We start from the raw sequence: 21,742 nt of genomic DNA on the forward strand, positions 1-21,742 counted from the left end.
GGATTAAATGAGAATTTCCTCCTCACTTTTTATTCAATGTCTTCTCATTAATTTCATATCCAAGTTTTGATTGGATAATTTGCCCATTCAGAGTCTCACTGTCCAGATTTTCTTGATTAAATCAATTGGATTTTAGCCACCCTTCAGCCCATGGAGCTGTGAAAACAGGGAGCCCCACATATTACAGTCTATTTGGCAGTCACTTTATATTTCACAGCCTGAAAAGTGATCCAGCTCCTCAACCCCTATTGAGAGCTGTGATATTTCTCCCTTTGTGCAGTTGATCTAAAGAGGGTTTAGGTCCTGGCTGCCTGGCTTCTTTGGAGGCCTCCTGAGGTGGCCTATTCCACTTGAGGAAAAGAGGAAGATTTTTCCTCACTTTGAATTTGAATCTGCCACCACTACTTCCATCTCTTAGTGCTAGTTCTGTCCACTAAGGTCAAGCAGACCAAGTGGAGTGTCTTTCACAGAACAGTCCTTCAGGTGCTTGAAGATTCCTTAATCTGTCCCCTGCTCCCTCTTTTCCAAACTAAACATACCTACCTCCTTACCGTGATCCTTCTTTGGCATGGTTTCCAGCTTCCTCATTATCTTTATTTACCCCTCTATGGTTCTGTTCCTGCTGGTTCATGTACTTCCTTAAATGTCATGCTCAGAATTGAAGATAATATTCATCTGTAGTCTGACCAGGGCACCTGTGTGCTACCAGATGTTGCATTTCTATTCTTTTTCTTCTCCCCTCTTGCCCCTCCTCTACCCTCACGCCACTCCAGATTCCATTTGGGATGGGTGAGTAGAGGGTCATAATTAGCAGGGTCTCTTTTCCCCTTGCCTTCCATCTTCATCCCCTTTCCTTTTCCAGAGCCATCCTAGGAGCCATCCAGAGTGCTTTACTATCTCAGGGTTTGGATGAAATGAGGGTCACCAACGCCAGTGAAATAGACCACCAGACTGTACCATTTATTCTCTCCCTAATCCCCTGTACTAATACTATAATCTGGACCTTGCCATCTACCCTGCAGTCACATCCCTAGGAATTTCCTAGATTTTCCATTCACACCTTCCACTGATCCTCCTCTGCCCGCTGAGGTTCAGCTAAAGAGTTAGGGATGTTCATCCTAGAGAAGACTGTCAAGGGGCATGAGAGTTGTCTTCGAGAAACTTAAGAGCTGCCCCGTCAACTTGTCAGGTTTGGCTCTAGAGTACAAATCTAGGGGAAATGGGGAAATGAGTTGGAAACTAAAAAGGAGGCCAATTTCAGCTCACTATAAGGAAGGAGTCCCTAAGAATTAGAGCTATGTGGAAAGGGACTCTCTGCCCCAAGAAATAGTGAATTGCCCATCACAGGACATGTTTAATCAAAGACTGGCCAGTCACTTGTTAAAGATATTTGTTTGTTAAGGTAGGGGTGAGGATTAACCTATCAAACAGGAAGTTGGGTCAGATAGTCCTTGAATGTTCTTTCTGCTATGATTCTTTTGTGATAAAGGAAGACACCTCATTGCCTTAATACAGGTTACCACCAGTATTGGAAAGATTTTTTATTTAATGTAGAAACATTAAATTGGGGAAATGTATCCAAACCTACAGGGAAGACCAAACTCTGAAACTGTCCCCTGGAACACAGGAGACACGAAGATGTTCAAAATATGTCATCAATTCTCTCCCCACCCTTCACCATAGCTGAAGCCTCAGGAAAATTGATACATCTTAAAGGTGAAAGGTAAACTTGGACAATCCATAGGGCATGAGGTAACTCGGGAGGAACTCGGGATTCTCAAGGGCTTAAGTCCTTGAGGTAAAATCATATCTTTAATTTGACAAGGATCCAAGATAGTATGACAGGAATGGAAAAGAATGCCTAACTCAATTACTGATTCTAATAAATCAAAGCTCTGTGACAATCAGCAATCCCATTAAGCTCTCAAAGCCATAGTTTTCCTCATCTATAAGATGGCGACAATGATATTTATACTAGCAACCTCACAGTTTTGTTATAGGATGGTAGTTTGTAAACCTTACAGTGAGCTATTATTAATGTCTTTCCCTCTTACCTCCATACACCAAGGATTTATGATTTCATTCTTAGGAGCATTCCTTCTGCCAACACAGACCCCAATCCATCTATAAATAAGCTGATGGTTTAGCAAATTTCCTGCAGCGTGAAGGGTTTAAGTGACTCCCCAGTGGTTAAACAGCTAGTCAGTGTCAGAGGCAGAAACAGAACTCAGGTCTTTGTGTCTCTGGGTCCAATGCTTTATTCATTATTCCAGGCCAATTCTGCTTTCTTCTTGTATTAGTAACTTAAGAGCTGGATTTTGTACAAATTTATTGGAGAGTTTGGAAGTACATAGTATAACTGCAAATTGACCTTATGAAGGTAAAGACCTCCATCCTCTAGATCCCTCTGTCCAACCGGATGGGGGAGTCACTCAGAATCTGTTCTAGAAACCAGTGCCATTTGGAAACAGTGCTTTGGAATGTGCCAGACATAGCCAAAACATAGCCTAGCTGTTCTTCTTAGAATAGTCTAAGTCATTAGCTAACCATATTACATTGAAAAACATTTAGTGAGAGGCCTAGACCCCCAGGTTTCATTCCGGGGTGTATAAATGCATACTTTGGCATAATTAGTATAACTAGTACAAAGGAGCAGTGAAATAAGTAGGAAGGAGGGTGTAATCTCAATTCCACTTGACAAAGGACTTAGTCACATTTAAGGGAACACAAAACTGGGCTGTAGAGGGGGATCTTTTGAAAGAGCTGAGGATTTTTAGCTTGGGGGTGAGACTTAGGGTCTCACCCCCAAGGGTTCATTGGATGATAGCCAATGAATTCAAATAGCTGAAAGCCATCATGGAGAAGGAGGATGGGACTTGTTCTACTTGACTCTGAATGGTAGCCCTAGCAGTAATGTATGGAAAGATGTGATACAAAGATGTGGGTTCTATAAAAAGGAGAAAACAAATTTCCCAATAGATCTGTCCTCAAAAGGGTGGTAGTATGGACTCTTTGGCTGATACTAAGTTCCTCCCTCATTTGGAGGTCTTCAAGCAGAGACTGGATAACCTCTTGCTAGGAGTGTTACTGAAGGAATTCCTATACAAATATAGACTGGATATGTAAGATCTCTTTCAACTCTATGGAGAATCCATGACACTACGGGTCAAAATAGGCATCCCCTCCTTATTCCTTGTAGCTCGATCCACAAGCATTTCTTCTTGTAAAAATGCACAGCCTTCCAACAAGAGCCATGAAATGATAGGATTGGATTTGCCTTTCAAGGCAAAGCAGGCTAAGAGTTCCTGACAATGAAGATGGAGAACCCAAGCAGGTAGTTTCTACTCTGAGGCTGATGAGCTATCAGTCTCCTTTAGATCCTCAGGTCAGCAATGCCAACTGATTGGGTTTTTTTTATTGTTGGACAAGAGGTGGAAATGTATGCGTCGCATAGACAAGGACACTCACAGATGTCATAAAACAAAATTTATCTTTAATTTTGTAAGTGTCAACAGCAGTACAAAAGATGGAGTGATGGTGACTAGATTAAGGGTAGAGAGGACAGTCTTGAGGTAAATGAGCATAAATAGGCAGTTCTTATAGACACTCCCCTGGAGGGTGGGCTGTACCCCCATCATGGCATATTCTACGGTATCACCGGAGGATGATGGTATGTTTAACATATCAGGAAAGCACCTTGTGCAAAAAAAAAAAAAAAAAAAAAAAGTAGAAGAAGAGAAGGAAGGAAAAGAAAAAAAACAAAGATAAAAGAAAAGAAAAAGGAACATGTAGCAGGGGTGCCAACATACACCAGAATAAAGACAGTGTGCCTTTCAACTGTGTCTTTTCCATTAATTACTGAGGCAGAGGAGGAGGAGAAGACTTTTAAAAGTACCACTGAGAGATTATTGAATATCCAATTTACCTCACGTCAATACTGCACAACAAAATCCCAAGAAGTCTGTTTATGCGACGAAGCTAAGAACGATGATTCTCTTTTTTAAACTTTTTTTCTTTTCTTTTTAACTCGAGAGATTTCTTTGTCATCGATAGTTTTTTATCCTTAGCAAACTTTGTTTTCGGTGTTGAGAGAAAAGGGTGAGAAAGATGTGATGGCAACCTGTAAGTTCATTTAAAAACTTTACACTGGACTGTACAAGATTTTTTTTTTGATAAACTATTTACATTTTCAGACTTTAAAACATATTCAAAGCAGCAATAGACACTAGTTTTTTTTTTTAATCTTTTTCCTCTAAACGCCCAAATCATTACCAGCCATGGGCCCAGGTAGGTACCTGCATTGTACATAGAATTTCTATGAAGAAAACCTGCCAGTTAAAATTTGCTAGAGGGTGTATCTCAACAGCAACCCTAGCATCTCCAGGGCCACACCCCCAGTGTTGCTATAGGAACCAGAGCATAGTACCTTGACAACAGAGTTGCAGTTGTCCCTACAGCCCTACACAAACTTTACAATTGGAAACAGCAGCCAGCATGTCAGTCCAGCATGTCAGTGAATTGTGCTGATTAAATTAACATAGAGTACAATCCCACAATATACATCACAAACAAATTACATCAGGAAATAAAGAGTTACAGTAAGATAAGTTATGTAGTAACAGCTTATAAGCTTGTCTTAATGTAATAAAAAAAATTTACATGGCAAATACAATAATGGATGGACAGAAAGGCTAAGGAGTCTATCACGCTACAAGCGGGGGCAGTATAGAAGAGGGTCGGGTAACAATAAAACCTGTGCTTTCAAAAAAAGCAAAAACACGCATGACGAAGGGAAACGGACAGAAGGATGGCCTGAGGGGAAAAGAATGCACTAGGGCAGCGTGCACACATACACACACAGTGAAATATTTGCACATTCCCCATAATCCAGGAGCACCATGGACCTCAGTTGGGGTTCTTCAGAAAGAGGAAATTAAGAGCACGCCCTTACTGCCCAGCTGCTCTCTAAGCTCGTGTACTGCCATCCACATCAAGTTGAAAATAGCTTTCAATGAGCAACCCCACCTCCAACCCCTAGCCCCCATCCCCCATCCTGGAGACCCTTGCTCTGCCCCACTCTCTGAACCAGAGTTGCCTGCTTCCAAAATACAGGAATTCAGGAACAAACGGCTCAGCTCCTGATGGAAGGGAAAGGGAAAACAAATGTTTGCATATTGATATTTCTGATGATCAATTATTATATCACATTCACCTGGGGGTCCTAACATTATACAGTATTTAAAAAAATGGGACATGGTCAAAAGGAATCACAGAGAGAATTCATTTATTAAGAAAGGCATGTTGGGATGGGGAGGGAGGCAAGAAGGCAATGAAACAACTCATAGGAGGGCAGATGAGGTCAGACACAATGATTCTTTGAGCAAAATGGGTGGGAGTGCCAAGTCCATTCTTAAATGAATATCAGTGGAAGGTCCCTCAGAGAGGGGGCACCATTTGTCCCTTTTTATAGGAAAAACGAAGACCCAGGAAAGCATCAGGTTACATTTATCCAGCTGCGATTCTTGGGCAATCAATGGCACTGGGCACAAGGTATCTTGCATGGTCTCAAATGGCAATGTGACTTTTCTCGTTGATTACTCAGGAAAACCATCTCTTATAAAACAATTCGGTCAAACTGGAATGGGAGGGGAGCGAACTAAACTGTGGTGTTGGGGCCAGAATGAGTTTCTCCTCAGGGGACGGAGAAGCATGCTCTGAACCATGGCAGCCTATTGATGGCTCACCCACTCCCTGGTTGAGGTGAGAATGCTCTGAGCAACCTGCCATCCCTTACCCCGACCTCCCCAAAGTTTTATTTCAGCGTTGACACCACAAGGTAACTCACTGACCCTCTGATAAATAAATACCCAGGTGTTCGCTGGGCCTAGTGCATCCCAGGTTTGAAGGCAGACATCTTTAGCCCTTCCTGAGATAAGCTTGGAACCAGATGTGGGAGGACCCACTGGTGGTTCAGCTCAAGCCTCTTCCTGGGACCAGTGCTTCACAAAGGAGAACCATAGGGGTGGATGGGATTACACTTTGTCATGATCTGGGTATCTTTGAAAACAAGAAATGTTTTATAATTGTCCCAAACAGAAAAACACCACATTTGTTCATTAAGCACAGGAATAGCTTGACCACTTTTGTCCACAGACTTTCCTCCCCACCCCATTAGATCATTTCACAACTAAATCATTTTAGGGGACGGGGTAAAGTCTGTGGACAAAAGTAGCATGTATATATGTATGCATACACATATATGCTACACATATCCACATGTATGGGTATACGTGTGGATAGACATAGTGTATATATATATGTATATCTATAATATGTATATATCATCCCACCATTAACTATATGGCACAATGGTTAAAAAGGATATTTCCTGCCGGTGCCCCAAATCCAAGTGATAGGGAAAAGTCCCATACGTCCTCTTACATGTGTAAATCATTTTCATCTGCAATATGACAATACCATGAACTAATGGACACACAAATAAGGAGTCTTATATTATTCAAACTATTCAGTATTGGGGTATGGTAGGGGCAGAGCAGGGGGTGGGGCTTTATTAATGAGTCTAATCTTCAGACATCTTTTTTTTTTTGCTTCCCAAATGCTATTCATGCTTTCTGCTATCAAACAGTAACAGGACTATTTCATGCATTCTGCTTGGATTCACAAAGCAAATTGAGTTTCCTACCAGCTATCCTGGAAATTTGGTATTTTCAATGTATCAGCTTTCTATAAGAAAAAAAATAATAAGTCTGTGTCTGTGGACGGTGTCTTCTAAATTCAGTGAGAGCCCAAGTGAGGGGTCTTGCTATCCCAGCTCTAGGTCCAATCCTACGCTCTCACTGCTCTCTCACTCTGATAATTCAGCATTTGCATGAGGTACAGTGACTTGTCAGCTTTTAATATGGACCAACATACATGGATACAGAACAGAAAAAGTAAATACATAACTTATACTTCACTAATTATTCATGAACCAAAAATAAAATTCTATTTCCTATGTTATATTTACACTTTAAAAAAAATCTAAAATGAGATGGTAGATTCATCAAAAGACTTTGTTTCGAGCCCCGATAAAAGTAAAATGAAGCTATCGCTACGATTGTCCTTTCTTAATTTCCACCAACATTTAGAGCCAAAGTTGGCTAATAAATACGATAAACTGCTTATGCGCACCATTGAGATCCAGATACGACTTTCCCATCTGACCCAATGAATGAGACGTTTACAATCAGATCCTTCCTGAATAGCCTTTCATTTTTGAAGAACGTGGCCAGAAGTGACCGAACCCCAGCACTGAGGCAGGCAGGGGCTGCAGCTCCAACAAAGTGTTCATACACGCATGGATTTTGCATAAATAAATGAAATAACAAGACATAAAATGACTCAAATCCGGCAACTGTGGGGCAAGCCCACACGAGTCGAAACAGATGACTTTTGTTCATGTATTTTTCGTACAACAGTTTCACATTAGTCAGAAGTGATAAAAAATACCATTTATATCCAGTGCTTATAACACTTACAAAACAACATCTGTGAGTGTGTGTGTGTGTGTGTGTGTGTGTGTGTTTGTACTACGAGCAAAATCAAGTTTCAGTCCTAAAGAACAGTCCTTTGTTCTCCACCAGCCCAGAATATTATTTTGGCGTGGTCATAAAACAAAACAAAATTAACCAACTACTCTAAATGTTTGCCTTTGTGCAAAATTAATTACAGACGACACAATGCTAGCCATACAGCACTCTACCTATGCAACAAAACCAAGAAGGAAGGAGCAAGCAAGGTGTTGGGAAGTGGGGAGTAGGAAGGGGTCGGTAAGAGAGAGAGAATTAAGGAGAGGTGACAAACTGGCTAAGTCAGTAAGACGATATAATAAATAGTCCATCTTTAGTAAGTAATCCTCCTCCTCTTCTGAGCGAAACATATCCAAACTAAGTTCTGAGCCCCAACTGATGTGAAGAAGACAACTTGTCTCAGTACCTAAATCAGCTTGTAAAGAATGCTCACCAGCTAATGGGAGCCTGGAGCCTGGACTCCTCTAGGCTAGACCTGTTTATTGCTATTGGGTATGGCCTTGGGTTTGGAGAAAATAAATACAAAGATCCTCTAGTTGCTTTCAAGTGATGAGATGGCTCAAGAAATCTGACAGCCTTGTTCCTATGTCCTAGTAATGAGCTTGTATTTTGTCCCACTGGGGATGAACAGATCTGGTCATTGGCTTTCCAAATGGAGAAAGTGAAAATGGTGGGGGAAGCAAAATGAACTATGCTGATTCCAGGAGGTGGGAGAAAGGAGGTGGGTGTGGAGAGCTGAGCTTTTGAGCCTAGAAGGGAGCTGGTATCATTGAGAGCTCAGGGGTCCTACAGACAGGTGGGGGACCTCTCTAGGGATGGGTGCTGCATGTGCCCAGTGAGTTAGGTTCTGCACATTATCTTCCATTCTATACACACACACACACACACACACACACACACACACACACACACACACACGGCTGATTGTGTGCACCCCAATTATTTGCGTAGGTAAGAGAGGCAGCCAAGGAAATTCTTCTGCCCCACCATGAGCTCTTGGTTCCTTGGTTCTAAAAGCAGGAACTTTTCATTAAGGGAATATTCTCCTTTGGCTCCTCCAAAGTTTACATTTCATTCCCCAAATGCATCCTGACTCACTATTTACCTCTCTACTTGCAGCATGGAGGCTGTTGGGTGACTTCTCTCTGTCCTTGGGATTTTATAAACAAATTTAAGTCCCACACAACCGCTGGTCCTGTTGTCCAGGACTGGCTCACTCTTCATGGGTAGCTCCTACATGGGGCCTGAAAGTGTGGACTAGGGGTTTGGCTTGTGGGTTCCCTTGTATGGCCCTCCTGCTGGGGGGCCGTGAAGCCTTCCTCATCTTCTTCCTCCCCTGCTGAGATCAGCTCCCACAGAATTCGGACATAGGAAGGGAAATCAGAAGACTCGCCTGCTCAGTTGTAGGAACCTACATTTGGGCAGCAAGTACCCAGCCTTGTAGTCAGCTCCCTATTGTAAAGAATAATATTTTTTTTGGCTTAAAAAATTAACTTGAATTATCATTATGTTTAAGAAATGCTTCCAGATGTTCTGGGGACATATAATCCTTGCATACATTTTTATGTCTGTAGCAGGTAATGGAGGACCAAAAAAATAAGGAGATTGGGGAGTTTGGGGTAGAAGGGTAGAAAAAAGGATTGTTAAGTTAATGCCACCAACAATGCTTTTTAAAATAAATAATCATTGGACCCTTGACATTCTGGAATGAATAAATTATTTAAGAGAAAATATGTTTAAGACTGAATGCCAGGGTTAAAGGCTAAAGGGTAATGGGGATTGTGAGAGGCAGCCTCACGTGGGGACAAGCAGCCTTGTTCATAACTGGTGAGCGCTCTGTGTTGTGTGGACACCACATCACATCACGTCGTGTCACGTCATGTCATGTCACACACTGATGGCACATTGAGAGGCAAAAGCAGTTGGGTACATGCACGGTGGCAACCAAGCTCACTCCTTACAATATCCTGTCTCCAGATTCCTGAGTACTTTACCATTTTCTGGAAAAAAAAGGAAAAAATACAACCTGTGGTTATCCTTTTTTTTTTTTTAAGATGCCAAAGGATTGTCTAAGACTTTGCAGTGTCTCCCTTAAGACTTTCAAAAAAAATTTTTTTAAGATTCAAGAGTGATGAAAAAGTTTGGCACATTAGAAGTTCAACTCTACACATGGAAAAATGGAATTCAGAGGCCTTTTTTTAAGTGCTCTGCACGCAGCTGTGCTCGCGTGCCCGCAGACATTCTGCTCGCGTTCACAAGATGAAATCTGCAGTTGTTTGCTAACATAATTCAGAATAAAAACACATTCACAACCTGTAGGCCGGCACAGCATACCTGAGTGAGAATGTTTAACCCCATCTAAAAACAGTAACTTAAACCTTTATCAACATCCAAAAGAGAAAAAAAAAGACCAAAAAAAATAAGTAAGACTGGTAAGACAGCTATGAATTCTGATAAGTTTTCAAGTCCCGATGTCTCATATTTAATATATGTCTTCACCTAAATAAAAAACAAACAAAAAAACACAAGTTCATGAAAAATCAGGGAAAACTCCATCTGTCTCACACATTATGAAACAATTAAGACCATTCTGCTGATGTAATTGGGGAGCCACAAATGCATGCGGGCTCTTTAAGACCATTTTTTTTTTTGTTCAGGAAAAAAATAAAGAAGAAAAAAAAACCCAGTCCGAGCATTTTGATTCTGCAAACACTCCTCAGTTGGCACTGACGGCTTCGGGACCTTCGTTTTCACTGCTATAGTCTGATTTGGGCTCATCTTCATAGTCGTCATACATTTCCATCTCATCCTCTCCGTTGATCATTTCGTTCCCCGCCAGGCTTCCGCTGTCTGTCTTCATGCCGTAAGTGCTCTGGATGACAGGGAGGCTGGGCTCCGGGCTGGCTGAGGTGCTGGAGCAGTCAGATGTCATCTGAGGAGATGGTGTGGTAGTCGCCATGGTAATAGCACCAGGATACACAACACCCGTTCCTGTGGTGATGGGAATCTGAGGCTGTTGCCTATATGAAAACAAGATTAAAAAAGAAAACATACATGTGTATTTCTGTTCTCTGCTTCTGTACATTTACCAAGATGGGTGTTGGGGGCATCTAGCTAAGCTAGCTTTCCCAACCGAGTGGTAATATGGTACAATGAGCAGGGGTTTGTCATTCCATTAGCTCGGGACTCTGTTTTCTCATCTCTAAAATAGGGATAATACATAAACTGCCTCTCCTCCTCACAGAATTATTGTCCTCAGCTTGGCTTTTAAATCCCACCTAATGTTCTAGCTTTCTTTTATTCCTCCCCTTAATGCACTCTTCATCTTAGTCAAAACTGCCCTGCTTTCTGTTCTTCAGATCAGATAGTCTATCTCCCCTCTTTGGGTCTTTGCATGGATGGCCCCCAGAATTTCCCTTTCATTCTCTCTTCATCTGTTGGCCTCAAGTTTCTAATATGGTATAGCCCAGGTGCCAGCTGCCAAAGAAGATCTTTCCTGATTCCCTTGGTTGTCCAGTGTGCTTTTCCTTTTGCAACCACTTACTATTCTTTTAAATATACTTTGTATTTCTTATCTTTGTTCAAAATGTAGCCCCTCTCTTTATAGCCTCCTTAAATGTAAGCTCCCTGAAAGCAGGGGTGTTTCTTTGTTTCTTTTTTTTTTAATATGTAACCCTTATCTTCTGTCTTAGAAGCAATACTGTGTATTGGTTCCAAGGCTGGAGAGCCATAAGGGCTAGGCAGTGAGGGGTAAGTGACTTGCCCAGGGTCCCACAGCCAGGAAGTGCCAGGGGTCACATTTGAACCCAGGACCTCCCAGTTCTAGGCCTGGCTCTCAATCCTCTTGATGCCCCCAGTTTTTCATTTTTTGCTTAGCATGTGGGAATCTAGGAGAATGCCTGGTTTAAAGTAGTCCTTCAATAAATATTTACTTATTTTAATTGTCAGGGAAGTGATCTATGGACCCCTATAGCATCACAGAGCTATTCTTATTGCAAAGATCAGGTTTCTTTTCCAGTGCTCAACAAATATGATTGCTGATGCAAGAAGTCTGGGGATATGCCACTCTGAAGAAATCCATGGCATTTACACTGCCAAACCTGGCCTTTACCAACTTGGTGCTACAAAATGGGCTAATTCTGCATTCATGATAGAGGTTACACTTCACTTTCTGGACAGGATTTGAAGGTCTAGCAGGACATGCACACTCACAAGTTCAGAGACATACACACAGAAATGCACAACTAAAACAGTAGGAAGGCTTTTTAAATTGTTGTTTTAATCACAAACTCATTGCTCTAATCTTGTAAGGGTTTTGCTTTTATTTAGGAATTGTCCAAATAAAGGTTAAAAAAGTGGGGAAAAACAAATTAACCTATTTGATATCCATCAAAATGGTTGATTACTTCCAAGGCTGAAACAAGACAGGCAGTTTCCTGAAGTTGCTATTATTTTCCCAATCATAAAACCGGCATTTAACTTGGCGTTTGTTGCTCCTAAGAATGTCTGGGGCAGGAGCAGGTTGGCTTTGGAAAGCTCTGGCAGCTTTGCCTCTTCTAAGCTCAGTCAGTATTTGAAAAGCTTCCAGTATTCTTATTATCCTCCAGAAAAATGACACGTTGCCCTCTACAAGACTGCAAAGTACCTCTGATGAGAAACTGATGTCCAATCCCCAACTAACCCCATCATGGCTTCATCATGGCTCCCATGTTCTAGCTCAGATTGTAGGACACCTTTGAGAAGTGGCCGTCTTGGCTCCCTGTCGGGACATGTGATCAGTGCAATTTCTCAGCTGAGTCCACAGATATTTTAACTGGGACTTAAGAAACAAGAAACTACTTCAGAGATAGAAACAGCAGCCACCCTTCACTGACCTGAGACACTTTACCTTGTTAACAAATGCCACAGAAGCCAAATAAGTAGAGCTATCCTAAAGTGGAACTGACCATCTCAACAAGAACATGTCCAGAAATAATATATGTGGGGTAGTTGTTAGAAAGCTAGATTCGGGGTTATGGAGCCTTGGGTTCAAATCCCACAACTTACAAGCTTGGGAAAATCACTTAACTCTAAGCCTCAGTTTCCTGGTCTGTAAAGTGAGAGTGTTGGATTAGATGGACTCTGAATCTATGATCCTAATAATCTATACTTTTCAAAGTGCTTTCATATCCTCTAGTCTATTTTAGTGATTTGTTCTGCAGAAGAGGAAGCAGGCAAGACCAAATCTATATGTGATTTTGACTACTGAAGAATAGATACCCTACTCTGCTCAGACCTCCCCACTCCAACCATTCAATGATCCCTTCTGTGATTTTTAGGTAGAATGAAAATTCACAATGAGGCTGATGATTTAAACAATAATCTGTACATTTGTATAGATTAGAGCACATGATGCAGCAAGATCCCTGCATTCCTTTCTATAAGGTGCTGAGTGACCCAAATCAGTCCATTTGATCTATAATCATGTGGTGATCTTGACTGTCTCAAGGAAGCAGACAATAAAGAAGTCTCAAGGTCTGTGGAGAATATCTCATGAAATGTCAGTTTCCCTCTCAGAGACACGGATACTCCATCAGTAAACTTGGCACTGATGCCGTTTGGGGCAAATGAGAACAAATTAAATTTCATGCTCACCTGCCCAAGGCAGCAAAGGCCTCCTTAGGTTTGGCTGAATTCTGAGAACTGCTTCAAAACAATTTTTGACTTATTCCCACAATAAGTGAATTTATTGCAAAGATTTTCTGTGGTATTAACCCATTTTACAGGAGCTCATACTATAATGACCAAGACCTAGCTCTGTTCCGGACACTGTCCTATACTCATAACAGCAAAGACAAACCAAAGTTTGCTGTCCATAAAGACTGAACAGATAAGGTTTCAGTCTTCAGAAATATCTATGAACTTGGTGGCACAGTGGATAGAGAGTTAGACAGGGAATCAGGATGACCTGGCTTCAAATCTGGTCTCAGACTCTTCCTAACTATGTGACCCTGAGCAAGTCACAACCCCATTTGTTGGCCCTTGCCTTTATGTCTTTGAGTTGCTACATGACAGAAAGTAGGGGTTTAAAAATATATCTGTGAAAATGCAATTAGCTCTGATTATCTGTGATAGAATTTTGCTTACTGGAATATGTTTCATGAAGACAGGAATTAAGTTGTTTTTGATTTCGATTATCTCCTCAGCACCCAGTCTAAGGCTCAGTGAACACGGGCATTTAGACCATTTGCCATGAGCTCTCACTTTTCTTCTCAACCTCTCATTTCCTTGATAGAATCCTTCATTCTCTCTTCCTTAATGCCATTCTCTGATGAAGAGGTGATCATTTTCCCCCCCAAGATCAACCCCTCTACATGGATTATTGATCCCATTCTCTTCTACTTTCTCTTGCAAATTGCTCTCACTATTGCCACCCCCCTTCTGATCTTCAGTCTTTGCCTAATTTATCTGCTATGCCTTCTCTGCTGTCTACAAGTATAACTAAGTCTTTTCCAACCTGCTGAACCTCCTCACTAGACCTAGCCATCTCCTCAAACTATCATCCTCTATCTTTCCTTCTTTTCAAGATTAAATTCCTAAGGGGGGAGGAAGAGAAACTGTCTTCCCGAACCCCTCCAGCCCCATCCCTTCATTTCCAGCTCTCTTATTTACTTCTTGACTGTTTAAAATCTGGTTTCTGACATCATCATTAAACTCTGTAAAGTCCCCAGTAATCTCTAATAACTCTTTCTCATTCCTCATTCTTCTCAACCTTCCTGCTGTACCTGACATTACTGATCATTCCCATCCTCCTGGGTATTCTCTTCTCTTGGTTGGTCAGTTTGTGACACTGATATCTTAGTGGACAGAGATTGTTGCATTTTTGGCCTTTGTATCACCAGTGTCTAGCATGGATCCCAGACATAGTAGGTATTTTAATAAATGTTTTTGAGAATAATAAATATTTCTCGAATTAACAACCAAATATACTTAAATACTGAGAAGATCTGTAATTTCATTGGTGTAGATTCCTTCTAGTAAAGAAGAGTGCAAAACCCCTCTGCTCTATAAAAAATAGCCTTTGGTGAACTGCTGTAATTTTTTAAAAAAGTTATACTTTAGTAATAACCAGTCCTCTGCTAGTCAGTCCTTTCTTGACTTAGCTCGGCTGGTCCTCAGAGTTTGATGCACAGTCTATTTGTTGTAAGGGACTCAAAACCTTTCCAGCTTGTCCTTGCCATGGCTTGTGCCCCATTGACAAGGGCCTCTAAGAACCCATAGGCACCTCCATGGAATGGTAAAGCACTGGAGGGAGATTTGAAAAGAGACTAGATATTTGCAGACACTTGTTTTTTTTCTATTTTTTCAAGATCTGAGAAGAGTAGATGAATTGAGACTCAATCTTCAACTGAAAACTAATCAAAATACTTGATTTCAACCTCAGAGTAATAAAAGAGAAAAAACCAGATTAGAGAAACATGATCTGAAATAGACTAAAACTCATGTAAAAGAGACTATCTACTTATCTATATCTACATCTATATAGCTACATATCTATCTATATAAAATCTGTTCATCTCACTGGCACAAGAAATGCACATTAAACATCTAGAAATCCACTGCTGAATTGTCTGGAGCTTGATGGAATCAGTCCCTTGCAATTCAAAAATCCAATGATATCTCTGATAAAATTTTTTTTTTCAAGATACTATTCCCAGACACACAAATTAGAATGGCCTCACTCTGACAATGTCTTGATATTTACCCAGAACCCATCAGGGACCAAATGTTCTTAGAACTCATTGCCAAGAAGAGGGAGATGTGCTGAAGAAAGAAATAAAGAGTTGGAGGACCATAGCAGGTACTAAAGCTGTGCTTTCTAGGAGTTGGAACCCCCCCACCCCCCACAGGACAAAGACAAAGCTGATAGACAAAAAAGGTGGGAGGGTTTTGGAGTCAGTGTTGTGGAAAGCAAGTATATTGGACTCAGAGAGTCAGAAAATCCAGCTTCCAATCCTGCCACTAATCTACCTGGGTGACCAAAGGCAAATAAATTCCTTTCCTTCTCTGAGTATGTTTAATCCTCTCTAAAAGATAAAGAATCACAACTTGCCTATGGTCAGACAACTAAGAAATGGAGATCAGAGACTTGAACACAGGTTTGCATGTCACTTTAATCATTCTCTACCCCAATTTCCTTATCTGTAATGTTGGGGTGATAAAATCTGTATAGCTACTTTTTGAGGTTTTTGTTAGGAAAGTATTTTGTAAATCCTAAGGTACTATTGAAATTGGAATGACTATCCAAAGATGTGAGATTTCCTGGATGTAATGTAATAGCCCCTCATACACATGTCTCACTAAACAGTTTTCATGAGTTACTTTTACCAAAATAAATAACTCATGCCATAGCTTCTACCAACTTGACTCAGTTGACCAATGGGCAGCAGATAATCTATGATGCGAAATACAGTTGAAACCCTCTAAGCTTAGTAAGATGGAGCAGAGTTTGTGCTCTGCTGGCATAACCTTTGAAAACTCAGGGTCACCTTCAGGATCAGGCATCAGAAAATGACATTAGTAGAGTTAGAATTGCTAAAGGCCACCTATTCTGGAGCCAAAGGAATGAAAGCTAGCATTATGGGAGAAGGCCCCAGGACTGATGGCATTCTTTGGCCTTTTTCATTGGAGGCAAACCATCTGTTAGCCAGATGGGGTGGCCTAGGGAGCATATTCCAGGCCTTGTAGGGAAAACAGAGCTTGGGGCCCATGTATAAACATCAGGGAGGGGATCAAAATTGTCTTGGGAAATCCCTTTGCAGTCCTTTCACCTATGTGTCCTCCTCTTTGTTTATAAAAGAAATAGAGCCGGGAAACCTTCTGTGAACTGAGATGACCAAAGAGGCAAGCGATAAGCACAGAAGGTTGATCACTGACCCGAGAAGTTCCTTTAAAGTCACTTAGTCCCTGGGAATTAAATCCATGACCCATTTCTGCAGGGACGTGGGAGACAGGGCAACCTGGTGTGGCTTGGATAAATCTAGATTATCATTTGAGGATCAGTAATGCCTATTGTTTTTAATTTTTTTAAATCCCTTATTTTTCTGTCTTAGAATCAATACTGTGTATTGGTTCCAAGGTAGAAGAGAGGTAAGGGCTAGGCAAGTGACTTTCACAGGGTCACACAGCTAGAAAGTATTTGAGGCCAGATTTGAACCTAGGACCTCCTGTCTCTAAGCCTGGCTCTCAATCCACTGAGCCACCTAGTTGACCCCAAAAATGTCTTTTATAAAGTGACTCTTCTTCCCTTTATGGACAGCTCATTCTTGGTGCATCTAATGGGAAGTCAATCTTATTGTCTTAAAGCATTTCTTTGACAAGCAGAAGGCATCTTCCCTCTCATAGCCCAGAGAAAATACTTTTTAAATGATGAAAGGTTGTGTCCACAGAGGCAGTATAGAGCAATAGGAAAAAGCTCTAGACATGTAATAACAGTTTAAATTCTGGCTACAGGACTAGCTTTCTAATCTTGCTCAAGTTGTTTCCCTATTCAGAGCTGCAATATTCTAATCTGGCAAATAGGTACAAGAACACCCCTGGGGTGCCCCCTTGTCAGTGTCATTCATTGGAGAAAAGTGAACATATAAAACAGACTTTCACTAGAGTCTGAGGCCCTTGAGGACAGTCCCTAAGCCTGAGATGTCTTTGTATCCCTTGAGGTTCCTAATCCTGTGTAGTGTGGTTCAAAAGCACTAGTCTTGATCAGAAAATCTGGATCCAAATTTTTGATGCATTATTATCTCATCAGATAAGATGATTTAGATCATTTAAACTTTCTGTAGTTCAGTTACCAGTTCAATAAGAGAAGACATACCATCTATCCCCCCCAGGGGATTTTATGTGGGTCAAATAAGATAAGAATAGCTAAAGAGCTATTTATCTAGCACTCTGAGGTATTTTGGAGACATTTCATTTTATCCTTTCAACAACACTGGGGGGTATGTGCCATTATTACCCCCATTTTATAGATGAGGAAACTGAGGTAGGCAGTGATTAAATGACTTGCCCTGGGTCATACAACCAGTGTCTATGGTCAAATTTGAACTTAGGTCTAATTTCTGATCTAGGACTCTGGTGCGGTATGGCGCTGCCTAGCTACTAATAACATAATGCAACTAAAGTATTTTGTAAGCCATAAAATCAGCTCATATTATTATTATTATTATTACTACCAATAATTATTCATATACTATGGATACTTTCTTCAGGAAGAGAGTCAGGAAGGGCAGGGGCATGGCAAGTACCCAAATTAACAGAAACAACCATTCTCTTAACACACAGGAAACAAATGGTTGTCGATATTGGAAATAATGCAGAATTCACTGTCTATTTGAAGTCAGTCGATCGACTGGTTAAAGGTAAAAATGAACAGCAAATTAGTCAACAACATAAAGAGGAGACACTGCATGCAATTACAACAGCTCTGACTTGACCTATTTAAACAAGCTGTTGACTCTGAAAAATGGGACATTGATAAATATAATGTTAGGAGCCTGACTGTTTTCCCAGTTAGGCAATATCATAGCTATAACTGTTTGAAATGGAGAAGGGAAGGGAGGGAAATGAGAATAATGTTAACTCTGACTTTTCCATCTTCACTTCAGCTAAAATAACAGGTCGTAGGTAAAGGGGTCCCAGCGCCTCTTTTGACTGGACTAAAGAGTCCTAGGATCATAGAAGCCATCTAATATACCCCCTCTTATTTTGAAGATGAAACAACTAAGGCTGAGAAAGATTGAGTGATTTGTTCAGGATCAAAGAATTAGTTAGTGCCTGAGGTAGAATTTGAATCCAGACCTTCTGACTCCAGATCCAGGCAGCTTTCTATTCTTAAAAGGGTAAGCAGAGCTTAATTCCAAAATGCTTTTTCTTTCACAAAGAAGGACCTTTGACTCTCAGATTTGGCATGGAGCTTTTAAAGCAGAAGGAATAGTGTTGCCTATAACCATTGGATAAAAGGAATAGGAATAGGAATAAAATCTACCAAGAAAGAATCTAACACTTGACCTGAGTCTGAAGTGTCCTAGTAAAGAAAAGGAATCCTAGATTGGGAGTCATAAAGACTAGAATTGAATCCTGGCTTTGCCACTTGTATGACTTCAGTCAAGTAACTTCCCCATTCCAGATTCAGGTTCCTCATCTATAAAATGAGGGAGTAAATTAATTACTTAGAATATCCTTTCAGTTTAAGAGCCATGATCTAGGGTCTGGACCAGGAAATCCTAGATTAGAACAGGACTTTACATGGCCAAGATTCAATGAAAGATGTCATTCACCTTTTTCTTGCTATTTTCTCTCTCTCTCTCTCTCTCTCTCTCTCTCTCTCTCTCTCTCTCTCTCTCTCTCTCTCTCTCTCTCCATACACACACCACACACACACCACACACACATCACACACACACTGAGCTTTCCCCCCCTCTCTCCTTACTCAAGAACAGAACAGTAGTTAGTCAGTTTCATAACTTCAGAGAACTAATGTCAGTCCTTCTCTTGCCCTTCAGGCCTTTCCAAATGAACAAAGGAGTAAGAAGTCACCTCCTTCTTTTTCTCTGCTAGGACACCATGTAGCTTCATGTCAAAGTAAGATCAAATGAGACCAGTATCTATTTCTATCCTATTCATTAGAATGCCTATGACAGTTAATGAATTGCGGGGTTAAAATATAGACATCATTTTGATGAGTTGTGATTTTATTAATAATCTAGAAATTTCCTCAAAGAGGTTTTGTTCTTTTTTCTCTCTAAAATGGAGGAAAGGGAAGTAGAGGAAATTTTTGTTGTTGCTGTTCACTGAAAAAGTACAATTAAACTTTTTTAAAAGTCCTAAGCTTGCCAGTTCTCATTATATATGGATTCAATCTACCAACCAAGTGGTTGCCCTTTACTTTAGAAGATTCTCAATTCTTTTAATAGATTGTCTAGAGTAATTAAAGACGTGCCTTTAACATTATTTGATGGAAAATATGGATATACTCTGAAAGAGAAAAGCCAGATTATCTCCTTTTCAAAGAGAAATTTAGCCAGTGTAAAAATTGGCAAAATGAGAAGGCCAAAAGATCCCAGAAATCTCAGCTAACAAACACTTCATCTCCGTGCCAAACAGAAAGGCATATTACCCAAGAGCAATGCAGAGTTAGACTACAAGTTCATTTGTTGAATGTTTTGTTAAGGACAATGGAAGGTAATATGTAGTATATCACCTCAGAAAAGCAATAGAAGAGGGGAGAAACCTTCAGGAAACTTGCTAAGGTTCAACTAGATAACCCAAAGAGCATGAAAGTGTAAGGGTAAAAAATGTGTGGAATGAAAGAGAGCTGCTGGCATATCTGTAACAATCTATTTCCTCCACTGATGTCAATAGAACTACCTCATTTGTAGTATAAAACTCTGTTGTGCTATACAAAGAATTAGAAATGGTACTCCAAAAATAAAATAAAGAATAGCAACTAGTCTTTACCAGTTTCATACAGAAGAAATTCTTGCTGGAGGCTAGACATTTTAAAGGCATTCAGCAATTTTCAAGATAACTTAAAAAGAAAGATGTCAAAAGAACATAATGTACATTAAATAATATTGCCAAAAAATTAAAAAGTAGGACTGAGAAGACAACAGCAACTATCCAACCTTGGGCCTACTTTTATAATTCTAAAATATCTTCATGAGATTGGGCTTTGTGTGTATTAAATGCATCTTTGATGTGCATATGGTGAGGGATACAGGCAAGATTTCAGACAATTCTTTATAGTAGGCCACATCTTCACTGCCACAAAATTTTATCTTCTGTTCAAGGATTACAAAATAGCATTTGACTGCAATGAGTAAAACATAGCTCTAAATTATCCTTTCCAACAAAGTGACTTCCATGCATATGTTAATGGCATGCAAGCTTGCTTGGCAAGAACCTTCTTCAATGTTCCCAGATTACCCTTATTCAGTAAAGCATGAGATGGAACAATGTTTATCAGAGATGTCTGCTACTGTCACAAGGATATCCTGTACAAACTCCAAATGGGAGAGGAATTCCCTTTGGATGGGGGAGGGTCTCCAGATGTACCTATTTGCAGATGATATTGTGAAGACCAAGGAGCACTTCTCTTTAAAGGGCTAGAGATTATTTCATTCAAAAGATATTAGCAGAAAAATCCACAAAGGGAACATAAAAACCAAATGAATGTGGACTGCAATTGCCAAACTATGGCTGACAGTTAGATGGGCTACTTGTTTAGCTAGATCATGATCATGTCTCGGACAGGCATTGCAGTTGAACAATGAGTTTGACCCATATCTGTATAGGAGAAAAGTGAGTCAGATAGCTTTTGGGAAATTATGCAACACTTTCAATGGTTCTAAGTTGTTCTCTGCTACCAACGCTCATCTTTTTTTATCTCAATATTTCCCTACTGATACACTATCACTGTGACTCATGCTACATCGTTAGAAATATTGTGATCTCAAAAGAATCGGAATTGCCAGGGATCTGAAGGACAATGGAACAACACATGCTAGATGTATGTGGGTTGCATCAGTGATGACCCACATGCCAGCTGGGGAATCAGGATGATTATGAAGGTTATAAGTGAACTAAAAAGAAGTAAGCTGCTCAAGGAGCAAAAGTGAGGGATTACAGATGGTCTGCCTGAGAGTTTGCAATAATATGTACAAAATATTCAGAGAACTTGAGAAATTGTGTTGACTAAAACTTCTATGAAGGATTTTTAGATAAGAATCTATTGGATGAGAAGGCATGGATGGATTATAATCTATGATGGAAGAAGGAATACCCTCACAGATCCATCAAAATCTCAAAGTACTCAATGGCTAATATGGATATGGATGACTGTCAAAGAAGGTAGCATAAGGCCAAGGGAAGTTGTGACTTACCCATTGTCCAATAGATATTTAACAAATCTAGGAATTGAATGCAGGTTCTTTGACTCTAAATGTAATGCTCTCTCAACCCTAGCACAATGATGAGACAACTTGTGAAAGCCCTTACACCTGAAATTCTAGAAAAGCATGAATCTGATGAACTTGGTAGGTTTACCAGAAGGCCATAAAAAGTGAGAAACCAGAATCACCTCCATGCTGGGAAAAAGCAACAGAATAAGACAGTAT

General features: G+C 40.4%; 1 protein-coding gene across 22 annotated transcripts in view; it reads right to left on the bottom strand.

The window, feature by feature from the left end:
* Positions 1-3,473: 3,473 nt before the first annotated feature.
* SOX6 (SRY-box transcription factor 6) overlaps positions 3,474-21,742 on the bottom strand; it is a 673,059-nt gene continuing 654,790 nt past the window's right edge. For all 22 annotated transcript variants that reach the window (XM_016423408.2, XM_056802165.1, XM_016423409.2 and 19 more), the window contains one exon: positions 3,474-10,609. In XM_016423408.2, coding sequence (XP_016278894.2) covers positions 10,306-10,609 — 304 coding nt within the window. In that variant the 3' untranslated portion in view covers positions 3,474-10,305. The remainder of the gene's footprint in view (positions 10,610-21,742) is intronic.

Source organism: Monodelphis domestica, chromosome 6 (genome assembly GCF_027887165.1).
Source record: "Monodelphis domestica isolate mMonDom1 chromosome 6, mMonDom1.pri, whole genome shotgun sequence".
Taxonomy (NCBI): domain Eukaryota; kingdom Metazoa; phylum Chordata; class Mammalia; order Didelphimorphia; family Didelphidae; genus Monodelphis; species Monodelphis domestica.